The sequence below is a fragment of the Catharus ustulatus genome, chromosome 3, assembly GCF_009819885.2.
Source record: "Catharus ustulatus isolate bCatUst1 chromosome 3, bCatUst1.pri.v2, whole genome shotgun sequence".
Taxonomy (NCBI): Eukaryota; Metazoa; Chordata; class Aves; order Passeriformes; family Turdidae; genus Catharus; species Catharus ustulatus.
Window position 1 is genome coordinate 32,425,337 of NC_046223.1, and position 19,499 is coordinate 32,444,835.

The 19,499-nt window shown below is 46.3% G+C and overlaps 1 protein-coding gene across 2 annotated transcripts in view; it reads left to right on the forward strand.

Annotated features, from left to right (window-relative positions):
* Nucleotides 1-19,499, forward strand: part of MDGA1 (MAM domain containing glycosylphosphatidylinositol anchor 1) — a 137,436-nt gene that overhangs the window by 47,366 nt on the left and 70,571 nt on the right. Inside the window, exons 3-8 of one of the 2 annotated variants that reach the window (XM_033053755.2) lie at nucleotides 2,251-2,425; nucleotides 6,707-6,903; nucleotides 9,693-9,825; nucleotides 14,500-14,769; nucleotides 15,161-15,490; nucleotides 18,781-19,074. In XM_033053755.2, the coding sequence (XP_032909646.1) occupies nucleotides 2,251-2,425; nucleotides 6,707-6,903; nucleotides 9,693-9,825; nucleotides 14,500-14,769; nucleotides 15,161-15,490; nucleotides 18,781-19,074 (1,399 nt within the window). The remainder of the gene's footprint in view (nucleotides 1-2,250; nucleotides 2,426-6,706; nucleotides 6,904-9,692; nucleotides 9,826-14,499; nucleotides 14,770-15,160; nucleotides 15,491-18,780; nucleotides 19,075-19,499) is intronic. The other variant, XM_033053756.1, reaches the window with a different exon arrangement.

Below are 19,499 nucleotides of genomic sequence, written 5' to 3' on the forward strand. Positions count from 1 at the left end.
TTGCTTTGTGGCCACCAAGCAGAGTCAGACTTGCAGTACTGGACACATCCATGCTGTGGTCACAGACACAGTCCAGTGGGGAGGCACAAGGCTGAGCTTGGCTATTGGTTGCAGTCCTTACTTGGGATGCCCAGAGGTTTGCACAGCCTCAGGCCCCTGCAGCCAGCTCAGCACCCTTCAGATACTCAGGGTTCAGTGTCACTGTGGATGTGTCCATAGAGGTACTGGCCTAGAGCCTGGCTCTGCCAGCCCTGGGACAGACCATGTTTGGAGTGGCAGCTGGTGCACACTGTGAGTCTGGATGTGCCAGAATACACTCAGGGGAGCCACATGTGATACGTGCTTGGCCCGTTCCTCAGTCCTGCCAAAGATATTTGTGGCAAGAAGCCATGCATCTTCTTATGCCAGCCAATGCCTCTGTGGGCTTGCTTGTGAGGAGCCATTTGGCGATGAGGTGATGACAAAGGCAAGGATTTGAAATGTTTTTTCCAACAAAAGAATATCCTGGAAACAAAAAGAAAATTACCCGAGCCAAGTCAGCAAAAAACAACCAGCCTAGGCTTGTGACAAATGGGCAAATGATAAATGTGTGCATCAGAAATGGGATATTTGGTAGTAGTGGCCCTGCCTGAGGTTGTTGATTGTGTGGAAAGGTCCTGGCACCTTGTAGAGATTTGAGCCTGAGTAGCTAGAGAGATTTCTGGAGCAGAGCCTGTTGCAGACAGCATGCTAGTGGGCAACACTCTGGCTTGTCATTGCCCAGACCTGCACAGAGGACAGCAGAGCCTGGAACCAAGCATGACCAGGGAGACTGGAACTTGCATGTATAAAATGTGCATTTATCCTATTTCTGCCCTCCCTCCTAATGGATTGATTTCTTCCCCAGCTAAGCTCTTATCCTAACCTTTGTTTAATCTTCTCTTTTCCCTTCTATCAGCCAGTCATTAAAGCATGAAAATGTGGCCAAAATACAAAAATGAGATTGTGATTAAAAAGATTAAAGAGCTGGCTGGAGTGTCCTTCAAAACAGGAGACTCCAAGAGTCTTGGGGCCCAGACAATTTCATAAGCCTATAAAGGCTGAATAAATCCATGGTCAAAATCTCCAAAAATCTGCTCAGCCTGGTGCTCTGGAGTGGGATGTGGACTCCCCTGCTTCTTCCAGAGCATCAGCACCAGACAGGTGATGGCAGTGGGCTTTAGGCAAAGTCTGACAGAGTGCCCAAGGTATTTCGTCCATCTTATCTATGGCCAATGCTGGATGAAAATCCCTCTTCTTTCTGCTGGCTGACCTTGCTGGATCTCAGTTCTAGAGTCTAAATTGTCCCAGAGTAGGAGGCTGGTGGTCAGCAGCCTTTAGAAGGGAGGTTGCAGATATAGAAAACCAATGGGCTGAGAAAAGCCATCTCTCTTTCATTGTGGAGTGCACAAAACAAGGGGGAGGCTTGTACTGCCGCTGCGAGGGCTGTGCCTCATTCCAGACAAAAGAGAAACTCTTCAGTCTTCGGGATTGCTGCCTTCTTGCCACCATTCACCATGAAATATCATGCAGCTCTGTTGCCCCTGCAAGCCAGGATCTTAAGACATGTAACATAAGTATAAAGAAATGAAAAGCTTGAAATCTGAAGGGATTTTTTTCTCTTTTTTTTTCTCTGTTTCTTTAAAAGCAGAGGAAAAGCTTGTGTACTGCAAAAGGATGACTTACAAAAATAAAATACACAGGGGTTCCCAGTGGGAAAGGGGCAAGAGTCAGATAGCAACTGCATTTTCTCACTCATGGAAACGCAAAAAGCAGAAATAGCCTTGCTGTCCAGAAAAAGATAAGTGTGGACTGCAGTAAAAGCTCTGTAGCTGTGAGCAGGTGTCTGCTGTAGTGTCGTGGCCTACCAGCCATGTGGGGTCTCCAGGCTGAATGCTGAACGTCCTGTGCTGATAGTGGCATAAAACTGAGCAAGCTGCTGGTTTTGCAGGATCAGAGCAGGAGTGGCAAGCATGCAGGGTGTGTCTGGGTGAATTGAGAGGTTATCCTGGACTCTTGGATGTAGGGATTGGCAATGGACCAGAATCAGCTGCTGGGCTGCTGAGACATACTGAGATCAGCAGTTGAGCTTTGGTAAGTCTGGCAGTGCTGTAGGACCTCTTTATGGAAGTAGCTAGGGAGGAGGGGAAGGAGCAACAAAGGGAGCTCTGCTGAATCTTAGGATCTCTATTTTGTGTCCCTGATTTCATGTGTCATGTTTTTCTCATGCAGGTGAGATGGACCAAAACTGCTGGCAGCGCATCGGACAAATTCCAAGAGACGTCAGTGCTTAACGAGACCCTTCGGATTGAGAAGATCCAAAGGCTGCAGGGGGGCCGCTATTACTGTAAAGCAGAAAATGGGGTTGGGGTCCCTGCCATCAAGTCCATTCGAGTAGATGTGCAGTGTAAGTCGTTTAGCGGCAACCCAGACCTTCCCACAGTTCTACTGCGTGTCTGTGCCTCGCTGCGGGGCCAGCAGGGAGCTGCACTGCCCTAGCACCACGTGCACCTGGCTCAGGAGCAGAGGGACTGGCATGGTCTCCTCAGTGTCTTTTTTGCCTAGGAGATTAGATCCATCCCTGCAAGATGCAGTACTGCTGTCCTTGTGAGTCATTCTTGCCTAGGTGTTCATGGTGTCTGTCACTGACAGGGCTCCCCAGCACTTGTCTGGGATGTAGCATTGAGCATGGATTCTGCTTTCTTTGTCTTCGTTTTGAAGCTGACAGAACTTGAAGCAAGCAATGTTTCTTGCAGTTGGTAGTGCCCTGAATGTTGGGGGTGTTCCTGAAACCAGTGTCGTGTTCCCAGCATTATTACTTCTGTAGCATGCTGGAAACAGAGCTGGAAACTCTGGAATGCAGCTGAGGAGGCTGAGCTGTGATAGAGTGAATGTGAAGGTGGCTCAACATTGCCCTGGTTGGTCATAGTGCCCATAACATGAAGGTGACCCAACATTTCTCTGGCTAGTACTGATCCTTCTTGAGTCCTGGAGATGCTACTAGTGCTTTTCCACCTTAGGGTTCAAGTTTTGAGTGTTTCTCATAATGTTTTTTTCTTGGACATTTTTTTTGGGCTGCTGTGGTCAAATGGGAGGGAAATTAAACTTATTCTGTAAGGCCTAAATGGGAGAAATCCAAGATTTAATGTCTAGGCAACTTGTTTTGTTCTCTTGGAGAAGATTACCATTACGTTGTCCTTGACTATCCAGTATTCCAATTTTCTCCAGCCCAACTAACACCAAATCCCTCTCCTCACTCATATTATATGAGAAGGCAAGAGGTTGATGCTTAAAAGTTGTAAAGTGTGATAAAGCAGATGAATCTGTCCCTGAACCTGTCATGAGCTGCTCTGCATTACTTCTAGCAAGAAGGTACTTCCTTCTGAGCTGAGGGGCGCTGTGGTTGTCTGTCAGTGGAACAACCTCCACTCTTCAAAACCCCAGTACATGCCTGGAGTCTGGGCAGACCTTTTAGCTGACAGCTACTGCTGCCTGACTGCTTCCTTTTAGTCCTGCTGTCCAGCCCCACTGTGATGTGACTCTCACAAAATGTGCCACAGACTTGGGCACCCTTAGTTTTTGGCAGGTTCATGATCCGCTATGGTACTATATGGCTGGGAGTAGCTCTCATCTATTCCTTCCTTTCCCTACCTTTTATTGGAGTAGTGTAGTGTGGGCACTATGCTATCTAGGCTGTGGAAATGGATTGCTTCAACAGCAGCCACTGCGGATAGGATGAGTGTTCTTTCACTGGCATTGCATCACTTTGTTTGGAGAAGTTCTGGCACCTGCCCTAGATCTGCTTGGCTTCTCTGCCTGTTTCTTCTCCTACATGTGGTGGAGGCATATGATAACTCTCCATTGCAAAGGACACTTGGTTTTCTCAAAACTCAGTGTGACACCTTGCCTGTGTCTTTAGGAACAGGACATGCCGTGAATCTCTTCGTGCCCTGAGGGTGCTCCCTCGGTGCTGGCTGGAGCTAGAGTGATGTAGTGTCCCGTGGTCCCTCGTGCAGCTCTGACCTGTAGAACTGTGGGGCTAATGGGGTGGCCAAGGGCTTTCTCATACTAACATCTACTCTGCAGATGGACTTGGTACTGCACCTCTGTTCTGCTCACTTGGTTTTTGGGGAGGAGAGACTGTTTTCTGCTAGTATTTGCAGTAGGTACAAAGGGAACACATGGGAAAAGCCACAGTTTTTGTTGAACGCTCACCCAGGCAACCTTCAGCTGAATGAACCAGAATTTGAAAACAAACCCCTTCTTTTCCTGCATCCCATTTTGTAGCTAGAGGTAAGTAATCACCCTCATGTGTACCTTGGTGTCCTTGACAGCTGCTGCTAGTCCTCGGTCATACTTCTAGTGTTTGACAGTGAGGTTGCTCAGAGAGCATCCTTGGTGCCCAGAGGATATCAAACTGGAAACACTAATCTGTGTAGCATGACATTCCTCTGCTCCAAGTGGGCGTTGGTAAGTCTTTAAAGTATTGGTTGGATACTGGCAGAGAGGCAGCTGCTGTTCTGAGTATTTCCATGTGGGAGAGAGAGAAAGTAAAGTAAAGAAAAGAATGAATGTTTACAAGCTTTTATTGTTCATGAAATATCCCATGTGATCATCTCCTTGAACAGCCTTGGGCCAAATTTATCATTTGAGCAGCTCACTGACATCAGTGGCATTACTCGTACATCCAAGGACATACGCATTGTTGTAGGTCTTATTTTAGCTTTTCTCAGGAGGGCTAGACCTAGAGCTGACTTCTACAAAAGAAGGCTGAAGGATTCAAAGGAGGAAAGTTTTAGCAAACCAAAAAGAAGGTGTTGTTTTCTGTGTGGGGAGTAGCTGGGAGCCAGGAGATTGGAATGGTGAGCTGCTTCTCTGGTTAGTAAAGGAAGTGTTTTACCTGCTGAGAAACAGTCTCAGAAGGATGGTAGCTGCAGAGTCACTCATATGAAGTTTTAAAAGTAAAGGAGGGTTAAGAGGAGAAAAAGAAGAGAGGTTGTGCTCAGGTTCTTGGTCCAAAAGAATTTGATGTCACTCTACAGCCACAGTACAGTGGAAGACAGCACTGTTTGGAGAGGAGACTTTTCTGTCTGCATATGTTTTTCTTCAACCATGGGTATTTTTTGGTTGACAGAGGTTTTTTTCTGGGATATGTTTTGTGTCTTGTCATTATTCCGCTAATGGCTCTACTCATATCTCTGAGGTATGGTCAAGCAGACAAATTTGAGGTCACATACCAATTGCTGTCTGCCAAGCATACAAAAGCACTAAAAGATGCAAACCCACAAGTTGACTCTGTGATTCAGCAGAGAGCATACGTTGTTTGCATGACTTGTTGGCAGAGACTCATCCCTGCTTCCCTCTTCCTTTCTGGGAATCAGATCTCCAAACTTACAAATTTATAAAATAAAATATCATGAAAACCAGGTGGCATGGGAGGGCAGGAGGTGATGAGCGCGTTAAGCACGTGAAGAGGATCATGCTGGCAGCAGAAGACACTGGGTACATGTACCTCAGTTTCCTTGCAGCTGAAGATGGGGTGATAAGACTCCTGAAAATATAGAATTGCTTCAACTTCAGCTCAAAAGGTGCTTTATACAACATACTTAAAGACACAGGGACTGATTTCCATTTTAGAGGGCCATTTCTTGACAGAAGGGATCTTTACATTTAACCTCAGTCTTAAAGTGGTTTTGTGAGGAGAAAGACCCACTGCCTCTAAGGTGTCCCCCATGCTACCTTGATGTTCAAACATTGATACCTGCTGCTACTTTGGAGAAAATCATCCCTTTTTAGCAGGTGGGCAGTATGCTCTGTGTGCATGGAGAAAATCCTCTTCCTGCAGGGCTATTGCTTCTGTCCTTGCAAGTGTGGCCACTGATCACCATTGATTCAGTCATGGTGGCTGTGTGTCTGGTGCAGGTACAATAAGAGAGTTGAAAGGACCATCTGAAAAGAAAGAGAACTAAAGAACCTGATCAGTTTAGGGAAGGGTAATGGAGTTGCAGCAACTAGAGGTTGCCAAAGGACACTTGATACAGACTTCGAAGAAAATACACAGAGGATATTTAATAGGAAGAGAGAGAAATTATACATACCTATTACAGTGTTTTGCATCTCATATTACCATAACTCCTCATGAGATTTGCTCTGTCTAGATGACATTCCAACTCAGCTCCTTGATCTTGTCCTGACTTTTTACTTTTATTGAAAGTTTGTCATGACATTTGTATGGACATCTCACAGCCCTAGGCTGAGCCCCATGATTTCAGATTTCAGAAGATGGAGAAATTATGATGGAACAGACTTCTTGGGATCCTTTTGACCTCTCACTGAAGTAGAAAGTAGTGATTTTCTGTAGGGGGGTGCCATTGGGGAATGTGAGGCAGCCCTGAGACTCATGTGGCGGGCAAGTGGTTTTTTTGAGGACTGCAAACAAGAGACTTTCTATTCTCTGAAGGTTTGTGTGGTGAGCAGGAGAATTCTGGCTTCTCCTGTCTGTTCCCTTTAGATATTGGCTGTACTACCTGCCCTCAGATCAGCTCTTAAATCAGCAGCTGTCATCAGCCAAATGCGTGGGACCTTCCCCTCTCCTCAGTGGTACCTGGAGCATCATCTGCTCTGCAGGCTGTGCACACAGACCAAGCTTTACTAACAAGGGCTGCGACCCTCCTTACCTCCCTTCCAGATCTAGATGAACCTGTTCTCACAGTTCACCAGACCATCAGTGATGTACGTGGCAGCTTCTACCAGGAGAAGACCGTCTTCCTCCGCTGCACCGTCAACTCCAACCCGCCAGCTCGCTTCATCTGGAAACGGGGAGCGGAGACACTTTCTCACAGTCAGGACAATGGTGTGGACATCTATGAACCCCTTTACACACAGGTGAAAATAAGCAAACCTCTGATGGCTTGTGTTGAGTGTCTTGCTGATGCAGGGCTCCGTAGTGGGTGGTGTTTCCTTCCCTGCATGGATTGTGATGCTGGGGAGAGGGTGCAGGCTGCAGCAGGGAGCGCTGCCTCCAGAAGGGCTGGTAGACCTTCCTTCTGCATGCAAATTCCCAGGGTGCAAGAGGAGCAGAGCAGTAGGATGGATTGTGGCCTAGGAGGATCTTTCCCTTTTTATCACTGTCCCCGAGAGCAGTGACACTGCTCCCCTACTGAGGTTATGCAGCTGTTTGATAGCTGAGACTAAAATCCAAACAATCCCAAGATTGGATTTCCTCTATCTCCCATCACTAATTTTTTTTTTCTTTATTGAGTGCCCAGTCTCCATGTATCAGGGAAGGGCTTCCTGTTTCACAGTGTGAGCAAATGGCAGGCATTGCTGTGGGGATCTGGGTTTTTTCTAATGGCCACAAGTAATGGGGAGCCCAGCTGCTTGGGCATTACCTGACTGTTGTCCTGTGACAAGGTTTCCACATATTTTCTCCTTCTCCTGCTTGCCTATGTTGGACTTGCCCTACACAACCAGGCTTCCCCTGTAAACACCACTTTCTTCACAGTAATTAGCCTGCCAATGCGATGGGAGATGGAAGGGAAGTTTGCTTTTTCCAGGGCACTCTGGGCATGTTACCCTAAGCTGAGCTCAGCATGTGAATGTCCTTTAGATGCTAATCAGTCCCAGTACTTCCAGCAAGGCTGCTAGGAAGCACATGGGTGGGAAGGGAGGGTGGAAAGGGCAGCTCCCCAGGGCACCTGTTTTCATCCCAAGCACCTTCCTGCATTCCCAAAGCTGGGCCCAGAGCACATTCTGACTGAGTTTGATTTCTGAGCAATGCCCCAGGCAACCTTTAAGTTAATGTAGTCATGTTCATATTTTATTGAAACACGCCATCTCTGTAGGTCATGGAAATGGGCATCCAAATGGAAATATTTGGGGGGATGAGGAGGGAGGAGAGAGCTGCAGGTTAGGGCAGATTTGCAGAAACGCTGTAGGTCAGCACTGCTGTTTGGCCCTGAAGACAGCTGTGTCTCTGTGCTATGTGGCTCCCAACTAGGACATCCCTGGCCTTGGAGGAAGCCACCATGGGCTCTTCCATTTTTCACTAGGCTCAGTATAATTAACAGGAGATGTTGGCTAATGAGAGGATGTCTTAGGACTTGGGATATTTTCTCTAGCTAAATAAGGCATCTGGCAAAAATTCCCCATGTTGCAGCATTAATGTTTAAATGACCTAGCGTGCTGCAGCTCCTGTCAGGCAATGCTCCTGACATGATGGGTCATTCCCAGCTCTGAAAGCGGGTGTTGGGACTGCCGTGCTCAGACAGGCATGCCCTGTGGTCCTCTCCTTAACACCAGCATAAGCCTGTAAGTTTGGGTTGGTAAGAGTTGAAGTTAACAAAAACACACCTCTGCAACACTGTTGGAAGGGGAAAATCTTGCTGGAATGGTCAACAAAGTAAACTGGAGTTTGCAGTGTTGTCTTAGAGATGAACCTCTATCAGTGTCAGGTTTAAATAGGCGTTTACATTAAGAACAAGGTGAAGGTTTAAGCTTTTTAAAACTTACCTACACTGAGGGTTTACACAGATATAGCTAAATTCACTAATCAATAAACAGGATACATATGACCCTGTAAGTATGTAGATGACCTGCATATCATAAATGCCATAATTTGTGTGGCATAGCAACAGTTCTCAGGGGACAGGACTTTCCTGGGGTTATCAGTGCCCTAGCTTTTATAATTGTAATTTATTCACTTCACATCCTTGTTCTCTGCATATTAGCATTCCTGAGCTCATTGTCCAGTCCCCTGAGGTTGTCCTCAGGAGGATTTGTCATGCTGACACCTCCTTACACTTGCAGGCAGTTATGGAATGGGTTCTCCAAGAGATTTAGACAAACTCAAGGAGAACAATAGCACCAAGCTGTCAGTGGAAGACATACGAGTTGCAGGGTGTGCAGACTATAGGGTGATTCTCAGAGCTTTCTGCATTCCATAAATAAAAGTCTACAGAACATGTCTATGGTTAATGTAACAACTTGATTCTGTTTCTATAACAAACCAGTAACTAATGGAGTGCAGGGAGTGATTTTATTTGTTACCTTAGAATGAGAAAAGGCTATCAAAGTCTCTGCAGTCACTCTGGATTTACATCAGCATAAATGAGATTAGAGTCTGGAGGGGAGGGATCAGAAAGTTTTGGAAGTTCTTTGAGTATTTCTCTGACTTTTTTTCTTCCTGTACTACAGATTTCTAGAGCATAACTGTTGAACTTGTCATATTTAGGCCAGTGTTAATGCTTCAATGTGCTCTGATTTACTTTGGTTTGGCCATGTTGAGTCCCAGTGACTTCTTTGGTTTCCTACTGACATCCCAGAGTTAGATCTCAGTGTCTGTTCTGTGATGGCTAAGGTTTGTCATGGGTCTACAAGATGTTTCTGGCAGTAGTTGATGAGAAGTTATGCCCAGGCCTGTTTGGCAGTGCTTTCAGGTCATGTCAGACAGCTGCTGTTTTGTGAAATGCTGTAGGTGAAATGACCACTGCAAACATTTTGTGTCTCCTATGTATAGAGCTGGTGGGGGGCTTGAAATCTGCACAGTTCCCTAAGGTTTTCATGGGAACTGCTAGTAATCTGTGAATTTTGGGACAGGATACGGGCTCAGAATGATGATCTGTGCCTTGGACAACTGTGTCCTTTTTTTTGCCCCTGTTTTTCCCAAATCCCAGGGTGAAACCAAAGTCCTGAAGCTGAAGAACCTTCGACCTCAGGATTATGCCAGTTACACATGCCAGGTGTCTGTCCGCAATGTCTGCAGCATCCCCGACAAAGCCATCACCTTCCAGCTCACAAACACCACAGGTAAGAGGGGACATGAAGGGTCCCTGCAGCCCTTTGGCCCTTTACCTCCTCAACAGCCATTACTCCTCCAGGAGGATAGCACAGCACTCTGTCCAGGGCCTGCAGCACCTCGACCTCATTTCCATGGTGCTGGGATTTCAGATCCTTCCCATGGAAGTCTTGCGGCTGCTCTAGTTTCTCATAGCATTGCATACAGCCACTGCCTTGGCCAGGCCTGCCATGGCATCATTAAAACAGACTATGTGTAGGTGTTGAGGCACTATGTAGCCTCTAATTCATACACTGGTTTATTTATTTATAATTCTAAGTGACTTTAAAAATAGATTTGATACAGCCTAGAGTGGGGCAGTGCTGCAGGAGTTCTTACAAATAATTCATCCGTGTGTGACTCCAGCCTGGTTTGCCAGGCTGTGCTCTAAGCACCTCTCAGGTAACAGGCTCTGCTGGTGCCAGTGTTTGTGGAAAGCCTTCATCTCCAGTGCCTTCACAATAAATAAATTTGTACGCGTACCATCAGTGCTTGAGGGCACCTCCAGTTGTGAGCAGATTCAGTTTGGTGCCTCTTGCTTGACGTGCAGTGAGTGAATGATAACTGAGTGCCACGTATCAAGTACTGCCAAGGACTTGATTGCAACCGGTCCATTAAAAAAAAATCCAAACCAAAACCACATGCAAAATAAAAAATCCTCACCTGCAAAGCCGCCGTGTGTGTTGAATATTTGCAAATAATAAGTAAATGTCAGGAAATTGCTTCCAGCCCTGGGGTATTCCATGATCAGAGAGAAAGGCGTTGTAGCTGTTTGAATTATTCACCTCTCTAATGTAACACAAAGTATTTTGCATCCCTTGTGTCATCTTTGTGCAGTGGAAACAGAACTTTTTTTAATGTTGTTAACTGTTGACAGGATATTGTTGATACTGTTTAAATTATGTTTATTGATCTGAGTTGAGTTCCAAGGTGCTGAACAATAGTTGCCTCGTTTTAGGTAGGAAGAATAAAAATAATGAGCTTAAGAAAGTGAATTATAGCTAATGTCAGAAAAAAAAGTATTCTCTTTGTAGTAAGATCTCTGAACATGTCTTGAACAACTCACCCTATTAGCTGAATTTCTCTCAGGATGAGAGTGTAGCAAATGTTGAAATATTCCCTTTAAAAACTTACTTTCTGTTCATTATGAAGAAGGGGATATTATGCAGCTCTTCTTCCCTGTGTACCTTTACCTTTGAAGAGTTAGAAAATCAAATTTCTCTTCATGTCCGCTCCCCCTGCCAGTCCAAGCACATGGAAACTACTTTTCATTTCAATCCAGCCCCTGTACTAAGTGAATGGGGAAAATGTATTTTCAGGTTGTACTCGATGACAAGTCAGCGATATGGCTCAATTTACACCAGCTTCTTTAGCACATCTATCTAGGGTTGGTTTCTTTTCCCCTGTTTTTTAATTATAGATGCATATTTATACATAGTTACAGTGGAGCCTGGCACTACAGGCTCAAAGGGGCCGTGGAAAATGTGTTCTTAGCAAATTATATTAAAAGTTGGCAGTGAAAATGAAGCTGGCATTGCTATGTGTGCAGGGTTTGTGTTAAATAGCATGACTATATTTAACATGAAATATTATATGGGTTACTTGGCCTGTAGGTAGTATTGTGCATAGATGAGGAAATATTTAAATTAAATTCTTTAACTCTCTCCTTTTTTGCTTAGGTCTTTTCTGTTCCCCTTGTGCTTGTGCTTTCACAGATTCTCAAAACTTGGCTGTGCCCAGAATCCTGAGCAGCTTCACTCATGATGCCTTTGCCTTTATGACTGAGAAGGGCCCAAAGGGTGCTGAAATGCTTGGAAATTTCTCTCTCTTAAATATTTATAGTCCAGGCAGTACAGTCCTTGAGGTGAATTGATGGGTCAGACATGGGGAATCTCCTCAGCTCATTTACTGTTCCTCAGCTGGCTCCTCTGTGTCCTTTGGGCAGATCATAGTCTCTGGTAAGGAGATGGACTTCTCCCAAGCTCTGTTCAGCAGCTTGGGCCTTGCAGCAGGGAATGGGTTCTTTGTCTGCAACCCTAGTGGGAAGGAGGTGTCCCTGCTCCCCCTCTGTTCTGCTGCTGTTGCCTGGCTCCAGAGCAGCAGGTTGGGTCCACAGAGCCACAGGACCAGCTCAGCACCAGGCTGCCATCACCTACTCCAGCAGGGTCAGCCTGACTTTTCCCCCTTCCTCAATTTCTGCAAAATGAAGCCACCCAGCTGGTTAATTCTCCCGCAGTTTTACTGCAGCAAATTGGACTTCAAAGGGAATTGAAAGCGATTCTTTGTTTTTAATGGTCCCCTCGTTGCTCGGCAGACTCCGCCAGCAGGTTTTCTGAGCCAAGAACAAAAGGAATTGCCACAGGTTACAAATAAATGAGAATCATCTCCTGCATAACAATGTCTGCAGTTTGTTAACCTCTGTCTACTGATGGGAGTGGGAGTGGTAGCCCATGCAGGCTGCCATAGCCAAGGCTCCATTTTGGGGCATGTCATGGGAGCTTGCTTCCCAAAGCTGTGCAGGTGGCAGATTTGCAGATCCCCTACCTTGTTCATGCATGCACACACAGCCTGCCCTGATGTAGTGCTAGCACCAGCCTTTTTAACATGTTGCCTTGCCCAGAGCTGGGCAAGATGAGTGTGGGTCAGATATTTGTATATGCAACCCTAAATCTGCAAGAGCCTTAAATCTTAACCAGAGCCTGCAGGACCTCTGGCTTGTGCTCTCCAACTCTGACACCTTATCTCTGGACATGGGCTGGTCTCAGGTTTTCCATGTCTCTGACAGGGATGGATGGAGATTCCCAGGCAAGATGCTGCATCTGCCGGTTTGTCTGTGCACTGTGAACCTGAGACCAGTTCAATGTCCGAGGGCAGAAACAGCTATTTGGTGTCAGCTACGCTGAGTTAGTGACAGGAATGTGTCCTGCCCAACCATGGTGAGTTGAGCTATTGCATTTCCGAGCTTCATATTATCTCATGAAACCATGTGGAGCTTGGTGAGAATGTACAAATCCTTCCTTTGCTATTTAATAAGCAATATCCCTTGCACACTATTCACAAGACTCTTGCAAAGAGACCTGCCAGTCTCTTTGAGTGCAGGCTGTGGCCTCCTGAAATTCAAAGGCTCCAACCACTGGCCTCAGAATGGCCAGTGCAGGTAGCCAAAGAGCCACCTTCTTCCTTGGGCATAGCTGGCCACCTCTGACACAAATAGCATGTGCAGTGGCCAGGGAGGACATTATATTCAGTACAGCAAAGCAATATCCCAGCATGGCAGTAGTTGTGCTATTAAATTATGGCACTGGTGCTGAGGAGAGAAGAGTCCTCCTTGCCTTGTTTGAATGGGCTGTAATTCAGAGACCCAACACAAATCCAGCACAGCTCATTAACACAGGGTCCAGGGAGAGAAGAGGCAGAAATAATGATGCTGTTAAATCAGGCTTCATGAATATGGAACAATGTCTTATTTTGCATTATTATGGCTGTTACTTAAAAACATACTCCCTGCGTTTTTGCTGGGGACTGCTACTTTCTCAGCTCTCTCTGGATGGAGCCAGTGATAGTGCTCATAGAGGCTTTGAAAGACTTTTCATGAAATGGAGAATACAAAAGGAAGGATTTTGGATCAGTTTCTGGAAGGGGCTGTAGTGAGAAGGATGCAGAAATAAAATAAAACCAAAAAACAGGTACCAGACATTAAAATGAGAGGTTGTCTAGACACTTTGAATCAGTTTCAGCTCAACTGAATGTGAAGGAGAATTGCTGTGATTGTGATAGCCCTTTGCTGTGTACAGAAAGGCATGTTTGACACCTGAGGAGGTGAAGGAGATTAGGAACATATTCAGAGCTGCTGTTAATGGTCTGTTAAGGTTCAGACCAGTCCTGGTCCTCCATATTAGTCCCCAAGCTTCAAGGACAATCTGTCTGGCAAAGCCTTTGCCTCTCAAAGATGTCTGGTTGGGTGTGAGAGATAGAGAGGCGTATCATGGCATAGCTGAGGATAGCTTTTTTTAATGATACGCCTTCCCTAAAGCTTGCTTCTTGGGATGGAAACTCTGAACGAGAGGAGTGGTTTAATGCCAGCTGTCCCTGAGCACAAACAGTGGTTGTGTTCAAGCTTTCTCCGTCACCTTTCCATCAAGGCTACAAAGGCTTCCGTTGCCCTTATGGCTGGCTGCAGTTCTTTGCATCAGGAGTCAAGAAACTTCAGGCCTTGGGTTTGTCACTGCCAAATGTTGCCTGATTGCCGCCCCTGTATAGGCAAAGTGGGTTTCTCGGGCTTTTCTTCTGACCTATGGCATTCCTAAGCCATACAGAACCTGCACTGAGCACTGATAAAATGTCATATCTGCTTTGTGCCCTAGGCCTAAGCACCACTGGTAGAGTGTTTTCTGGGCCAGAGTGAGGTGCTACCTGCTCTGTTTGCAACCATAAAAGAGTGGAGTGTTCTCACTTGAAGGCATGGTAATGATCATGCTTTAGATGCACAAACACCTCATATTTGTAATCAATTCATAGGCCTTTCCAGCTGTCCCTGCTCAAACCAGCCATCAGCAAGAGCAAATCATAAAAAGTATGAAGCTATGCACAGGCAAGTGGGTGGGTCCTTCTCAAGCTCTGAAGTGTCCCTCTTTGTGCTTTTCCAGCCCCACCTGCTCTGAAGCTGTCTGTCAATGAGACTCTGGTGGTCAACCCTGGTGACAACATCACTATGCAGTGCTCTCTGACGGGCGGTGACCCACAGCCAGAAGTGGTTTGGTCCCACTCTCCTGGCCCAATGCCTCCCAATAGCCTTGTGCAAGGAGGCAACCTCACCATCTGGAGGATCCGTGTGGAAGACTCAGGCTACTACAACTGCACGGCCATCAACAATGTGGGGAACCCGGCAAAGAAGATTGTGAACCTGCTGGTGCGGTGTAAGTTGCTGTTTTTCTCTGAGCATGTGTTTTCAGGGAGCAGGGGAATTGCATTCCTCCTGGCTGTTCTTGTACTGCTGAGGGCGAATGTGATATTTAGTAGTAATTAATATTCTGGAGAAGTGCCTGTGCAAGTTTCTCTGCTCCCAGACCAACAGCTGTGCAAGCACTGCTTGCAGCTTCATCCTGGGCTGTAGCATTATCCTGAATTTGATGATCCCAGACTGCCAGATGTGAGGCACTTGGGACGTTTTGTGGGAATATAATGTGAGAGGTGTTTGGGCAGATTTTGCATGGAAATGGTGCCTTCTTGAGGAACAAAGGACCGTTTTCCTTTCCCTTGCAAGATACTTTGATATCCCTAACCAGTTTTCACTTCTGTTCATCTTAGCCATGAAGAATGCCACATTCCAAATCACTCCTGATGTGATCAAAGAGAGTGAGACCATCCAGTTAGGCCAGGACTTGAAGCTCTCATGCCATGTGGATGCTGTCCCCCAGGAGAAGGTTGTCTATTCGTGGTACAAGAACGGAAAACCAGCCAGGTTCTCGGACCGGTTGCTCATCACCCGCAATGACCCCGAGCTCCCCCCTGTGACCTGCAGCTTGGAGATTATTGACCTAAGATTCAGTGACTATGGCACCTACCTGTGCGTGGCTACCTTCCAGGGAGCACCCATTCCTGACCTCAGTGTGGAGGTGAACATCTCCTCAGAGACAGGTGAGCCTCTTTGGCAGGTGGAGACCCCAAAGAAGTGTTTGGCATCACTGGCTGCCCCACAGCCCCGTGCCTCTGGCTTTTTTGAAGAACCTCACATACATGTCTTGAATGCTAGTGGAGAAAGGTCTTACATCCTCAGGCAAGCACTTGGCTCGGATTGGAGATGGGTAATTGTTACAACTTCTCTGTCAGATCTATTATGTACCAAGCAGATCTTCCTTTGTATTTTCTCCCTATGAAAAGTCCGAAGCGCACTCCAGTCAAAGCTACAGAGACAGCTTTACAGTTCAAACAAATTCCACACTGTGAAGGAAGGAAGGAAGGAAAAAGTGGTAGCATTCCAGCAAATTTCAAGTGTGCCTTTACTTAGAAGAGAGTAAGAGAGAAAGAAAGCTACTCTTTCCTTTCTTTGGCATTGTGTCCAGGATAGAAATTCCATGAAGACTTTTAATACTTGCTGGAATGCAAATGCAGCCTGTCTTGAGCACTCTCTGTAGGAGTGCCAGTGTTATAAATACCTCCCCCATAAAATCAGGGTCAGAACTTCACGCCATAGCTCAGTGAGGACAGGACAAATATGTCAGTGTCAGTCACTTTGGGGACTAAAATATAGAGTCTCAGGGCTGTCTTTCTGTTTCTGGGGAAGGGGTGAGTTTATCTGTGCTTTCCATTGCATCCATGCCATTGTGCTGCCTTTCCAGGACCATGAGGACACAGCACAAAGAAGCGCTGCATTAGTAATCTGATGGAAGACTCCTCAGGGGAGTCAGCTGCGCACAGATTTTGACCTGCACCTTCACAGAATGGTACTTCTCAGTCCCTGGTTGTGCAGCATCCACAGGCCAGGCTGATCTCACTATTGATTCTGGATGCTGCTCACTTCAGCTCCTCAGAAAAAAGTGCTGCAGCTACTGTTGATGCTTTGGGAAGCCCTTGTTTCCCGTTAGAAATTAGAGATACTGCTCCCAATAGGATTGTATCCAGTTCTTGTTGGCAGCCTGGAGGCTGAGCCCTGACTGTGCCATGGATCCACTAAACAGTGAAGAATGGTCCTTCCTTTCTGTGGACAGCCATGGAAGGCAGGACCTCTCCATGCCAGCTGACACCAACCCTGTTATACCAACAGGGAACAAAATTGAGGGAACTCTCCGATCCTGGTGCAAAATTGGCTCTCCCAAACTTGTGTGGCTGATACCACCTGGAACAATTCTTATTGCCCAAGATCACTAGATGGCAGAGTGCAGTTGTGTTTAAGACTGCAAAGGTAGGAGGCTGTGAAGAGCTAGGAGACCCTGGATGATTCCACCAAGAGGCTTGGCAGTGTCTGTCAGTGCAGGTGTTGGTCCAAGCACCAGCCAGTTTCTGCCTGAAAGGAGGTGTCTGTGGTGACAGGTTGCCCTGTGCCTATCTGGAGGAGAGTGAGTCCCATGTGCTTGTGTGGTTGCTGCCAATGAGGAAGGGAGGAGGGCAGCCTGGGGCATTTTGAAGCCTATTTTAGGCAGCCTTGGCTAGCAGGACTGCTTTGTGTCCCAGGGAATGAAAGCAGCCATCCCTGCTGGAGCAGCCCTCCATGCAGCAGCCAAGGCTGTCCAACATGCAGCATCCCCACAATCAGCAACGAGCCACCTCCATCATGTGATTCCCATATAAAACATCAGGTTTTCCCCCAGACCACAGGATCAGACCAAGAGGACAGCAGCAGTGGTTCCATGTTTCCCCACTGAGCAAAGCCTGAGCTCATCAAAGTGGCTGCCTCCACCAAGCAACTCCAAGGAGATAGTTTTAATTAAAAAAAAAAAAAAAAACCATTTTCAAATGCAATTTACAACTTTACCTGTGGAGAAAATTGCTGCTCGCCAGGTGAGCGGCTGCTGGCAGCGTCAGCACTGAAAGTGCTGCTGTCCTTTCACACTGTGCAGGACAGGGTATGATGAGATTCCCCAGCCCACAGGAGACCTGCAAATTGAAAATGTGGCCTCCCTGTTGCATAGGGAGGTCACTGCAGAGGGAGATTAGGCTGGATCCATCCTAAATTTGTTCATAAAGAGCTGCAGGCTGTAACATGTACAATTACCATAGCACACTCTCCTTTGCTGGAGCTGAATTGAGCTAATGTTGGTCAGAGCAGCTTGTTACAGCTTCTGTAGTTCTATATTTTGATTTAAATGGAAACGAAGTACATGGCCCTTGCAGTTATGGAAGTGTCAATCCAAGTGTTGCCACTGTCAGCAGGAAGAGCTGAAAAGGGAGCTTTCAGAAAAGATTATGACCATATTTGCCTCAGCTGAACTGTTGACTCTAAAGTCTAGCACAAATAAATTGTCAATATTAGTGTGGTTTAGCACAAAAATCCCCTTTCTGGGCTCTTGGTGGAATTGGGGATATGAACAGCAAACCTCTTCCCACTGACATCTCTGTACCCTGTATTCACTGGATTTCTTTTAAGCTTTGTTTATCAGCAAAGTTTTGGTTTTCAGTTGATAGCTGGATATTTCTTTGAGTGTTACTATGCATTCAACTCTGTCCTCAGCTCAGCAACGGTTCTGCTGTGTGAGCTCTTCCCAGCCTTGAAGGGATGCCAGGAGTGGTTGTTGCTGGGACCCATCTCTCACTCAGATGAGCCAGAGGCTTATTGGTATGACAAATTCCCAGTGCATTCACCAATAAAAGAAAAATAGATAATAAAATAAAATATGCAGTAAAAGTAAAATAAGGAAAGACACTTAACAGAGCTGACTCCTTGCTGTGGTTTAGGAACAAATAGGGATCTTGAACCTCTGAGAAGGCTGGAGATGGGATCTACAAGAACTTACCCTTCAAGTCTTAGTTTTGGTCTGACCTGAATAAGGGGTCTAGATACCTCAGCAGATACGATTTCTATTTTTGGCCATAAGATTGCAGTTCCACTTGAGATATTCACTGACCAGAAATTGAGAAGTGGATCAAAGAGGCTTTTTGCCTTTGTGTTCCTTGATGCTATCCCTGCTGCTGGATAGCATTTTGCAAACAGGAATGGGAGCTTGGAGCCTGCCCCAATACAGCTGTCTCTTTACCATTGATATTGGGACACACTGTTGGAAAGGCTGGAATCCTCCTTGGTACCCTGAAGCTCCAGACCCTGTAAGATAACTTGCATGGACAGTGTGTTTGTAGAGGTGTTGCAGTGTGTCAAGTGGAAACCTTTGGAGTTCAAGGCTCTTGGTGTGACTCAACAAGAAGCATCTGAAGAATATTCCTTACTTGCTGACAACCCAATGTAAAATTATTCCCTTCTTGTCTCTCTCTTTTAGTGCCACCAACAATCAGTGTCCCTAAGGGCCAGTCCTCCATCACTGTGCGGGAAGGCTCCAGGGCCGAGCTGCAGTGCGAGGTTCGAGGAAAGCCGAAGCCACCCATCATCTGGTCCCGGGTAGATAAGGAAACCCCCATGCCTTCAGGGACAATGACAATGGAGACTTACGATGGGAAGCTGCACCTGGAGAGTGTGAGCCGAGAAATGAGCGGGACCTATAAGTGTCAGACAGCCAGGTACAATGGATTTAACATCAGACCCCGGGAAGCCCTGGTGCAGCTCAATGTGCAGTGTGAGTACAACCATGCAGCGCTGGAGTGCCTGCCTGAATGCCTGCGTACACAAAAGCCTGGGGGCTAGGCAGGGTTGACCTTTCTTACTGGGCTGAGCAGATACGTCTTTTGTCTGGGGACCTTTGAACAGTTTGTATTTAATTGGTCAGGCTACACAAGGCTAAGGGCAGGGTACCATATGGCAAGCATGTTCCAAGTGGAAGGGAGAGGTGTTGTGTGTATTTGTGTACAGTGGTTTCAATTTCCGTGTCAGGGGATAAATGGAGCTTTACCAGGTGTGTTTATGTGCATTACATGTGTGTAAAATACCCTCAGGATATGTTAGTAACTTTGTAAAGTCAAAAAGGGAGAAAATTAATATTTAGACCATTTCCACACCATGCTTTCTTCAACTTAGTTACCCCTGGATATGCCTGAATCACTT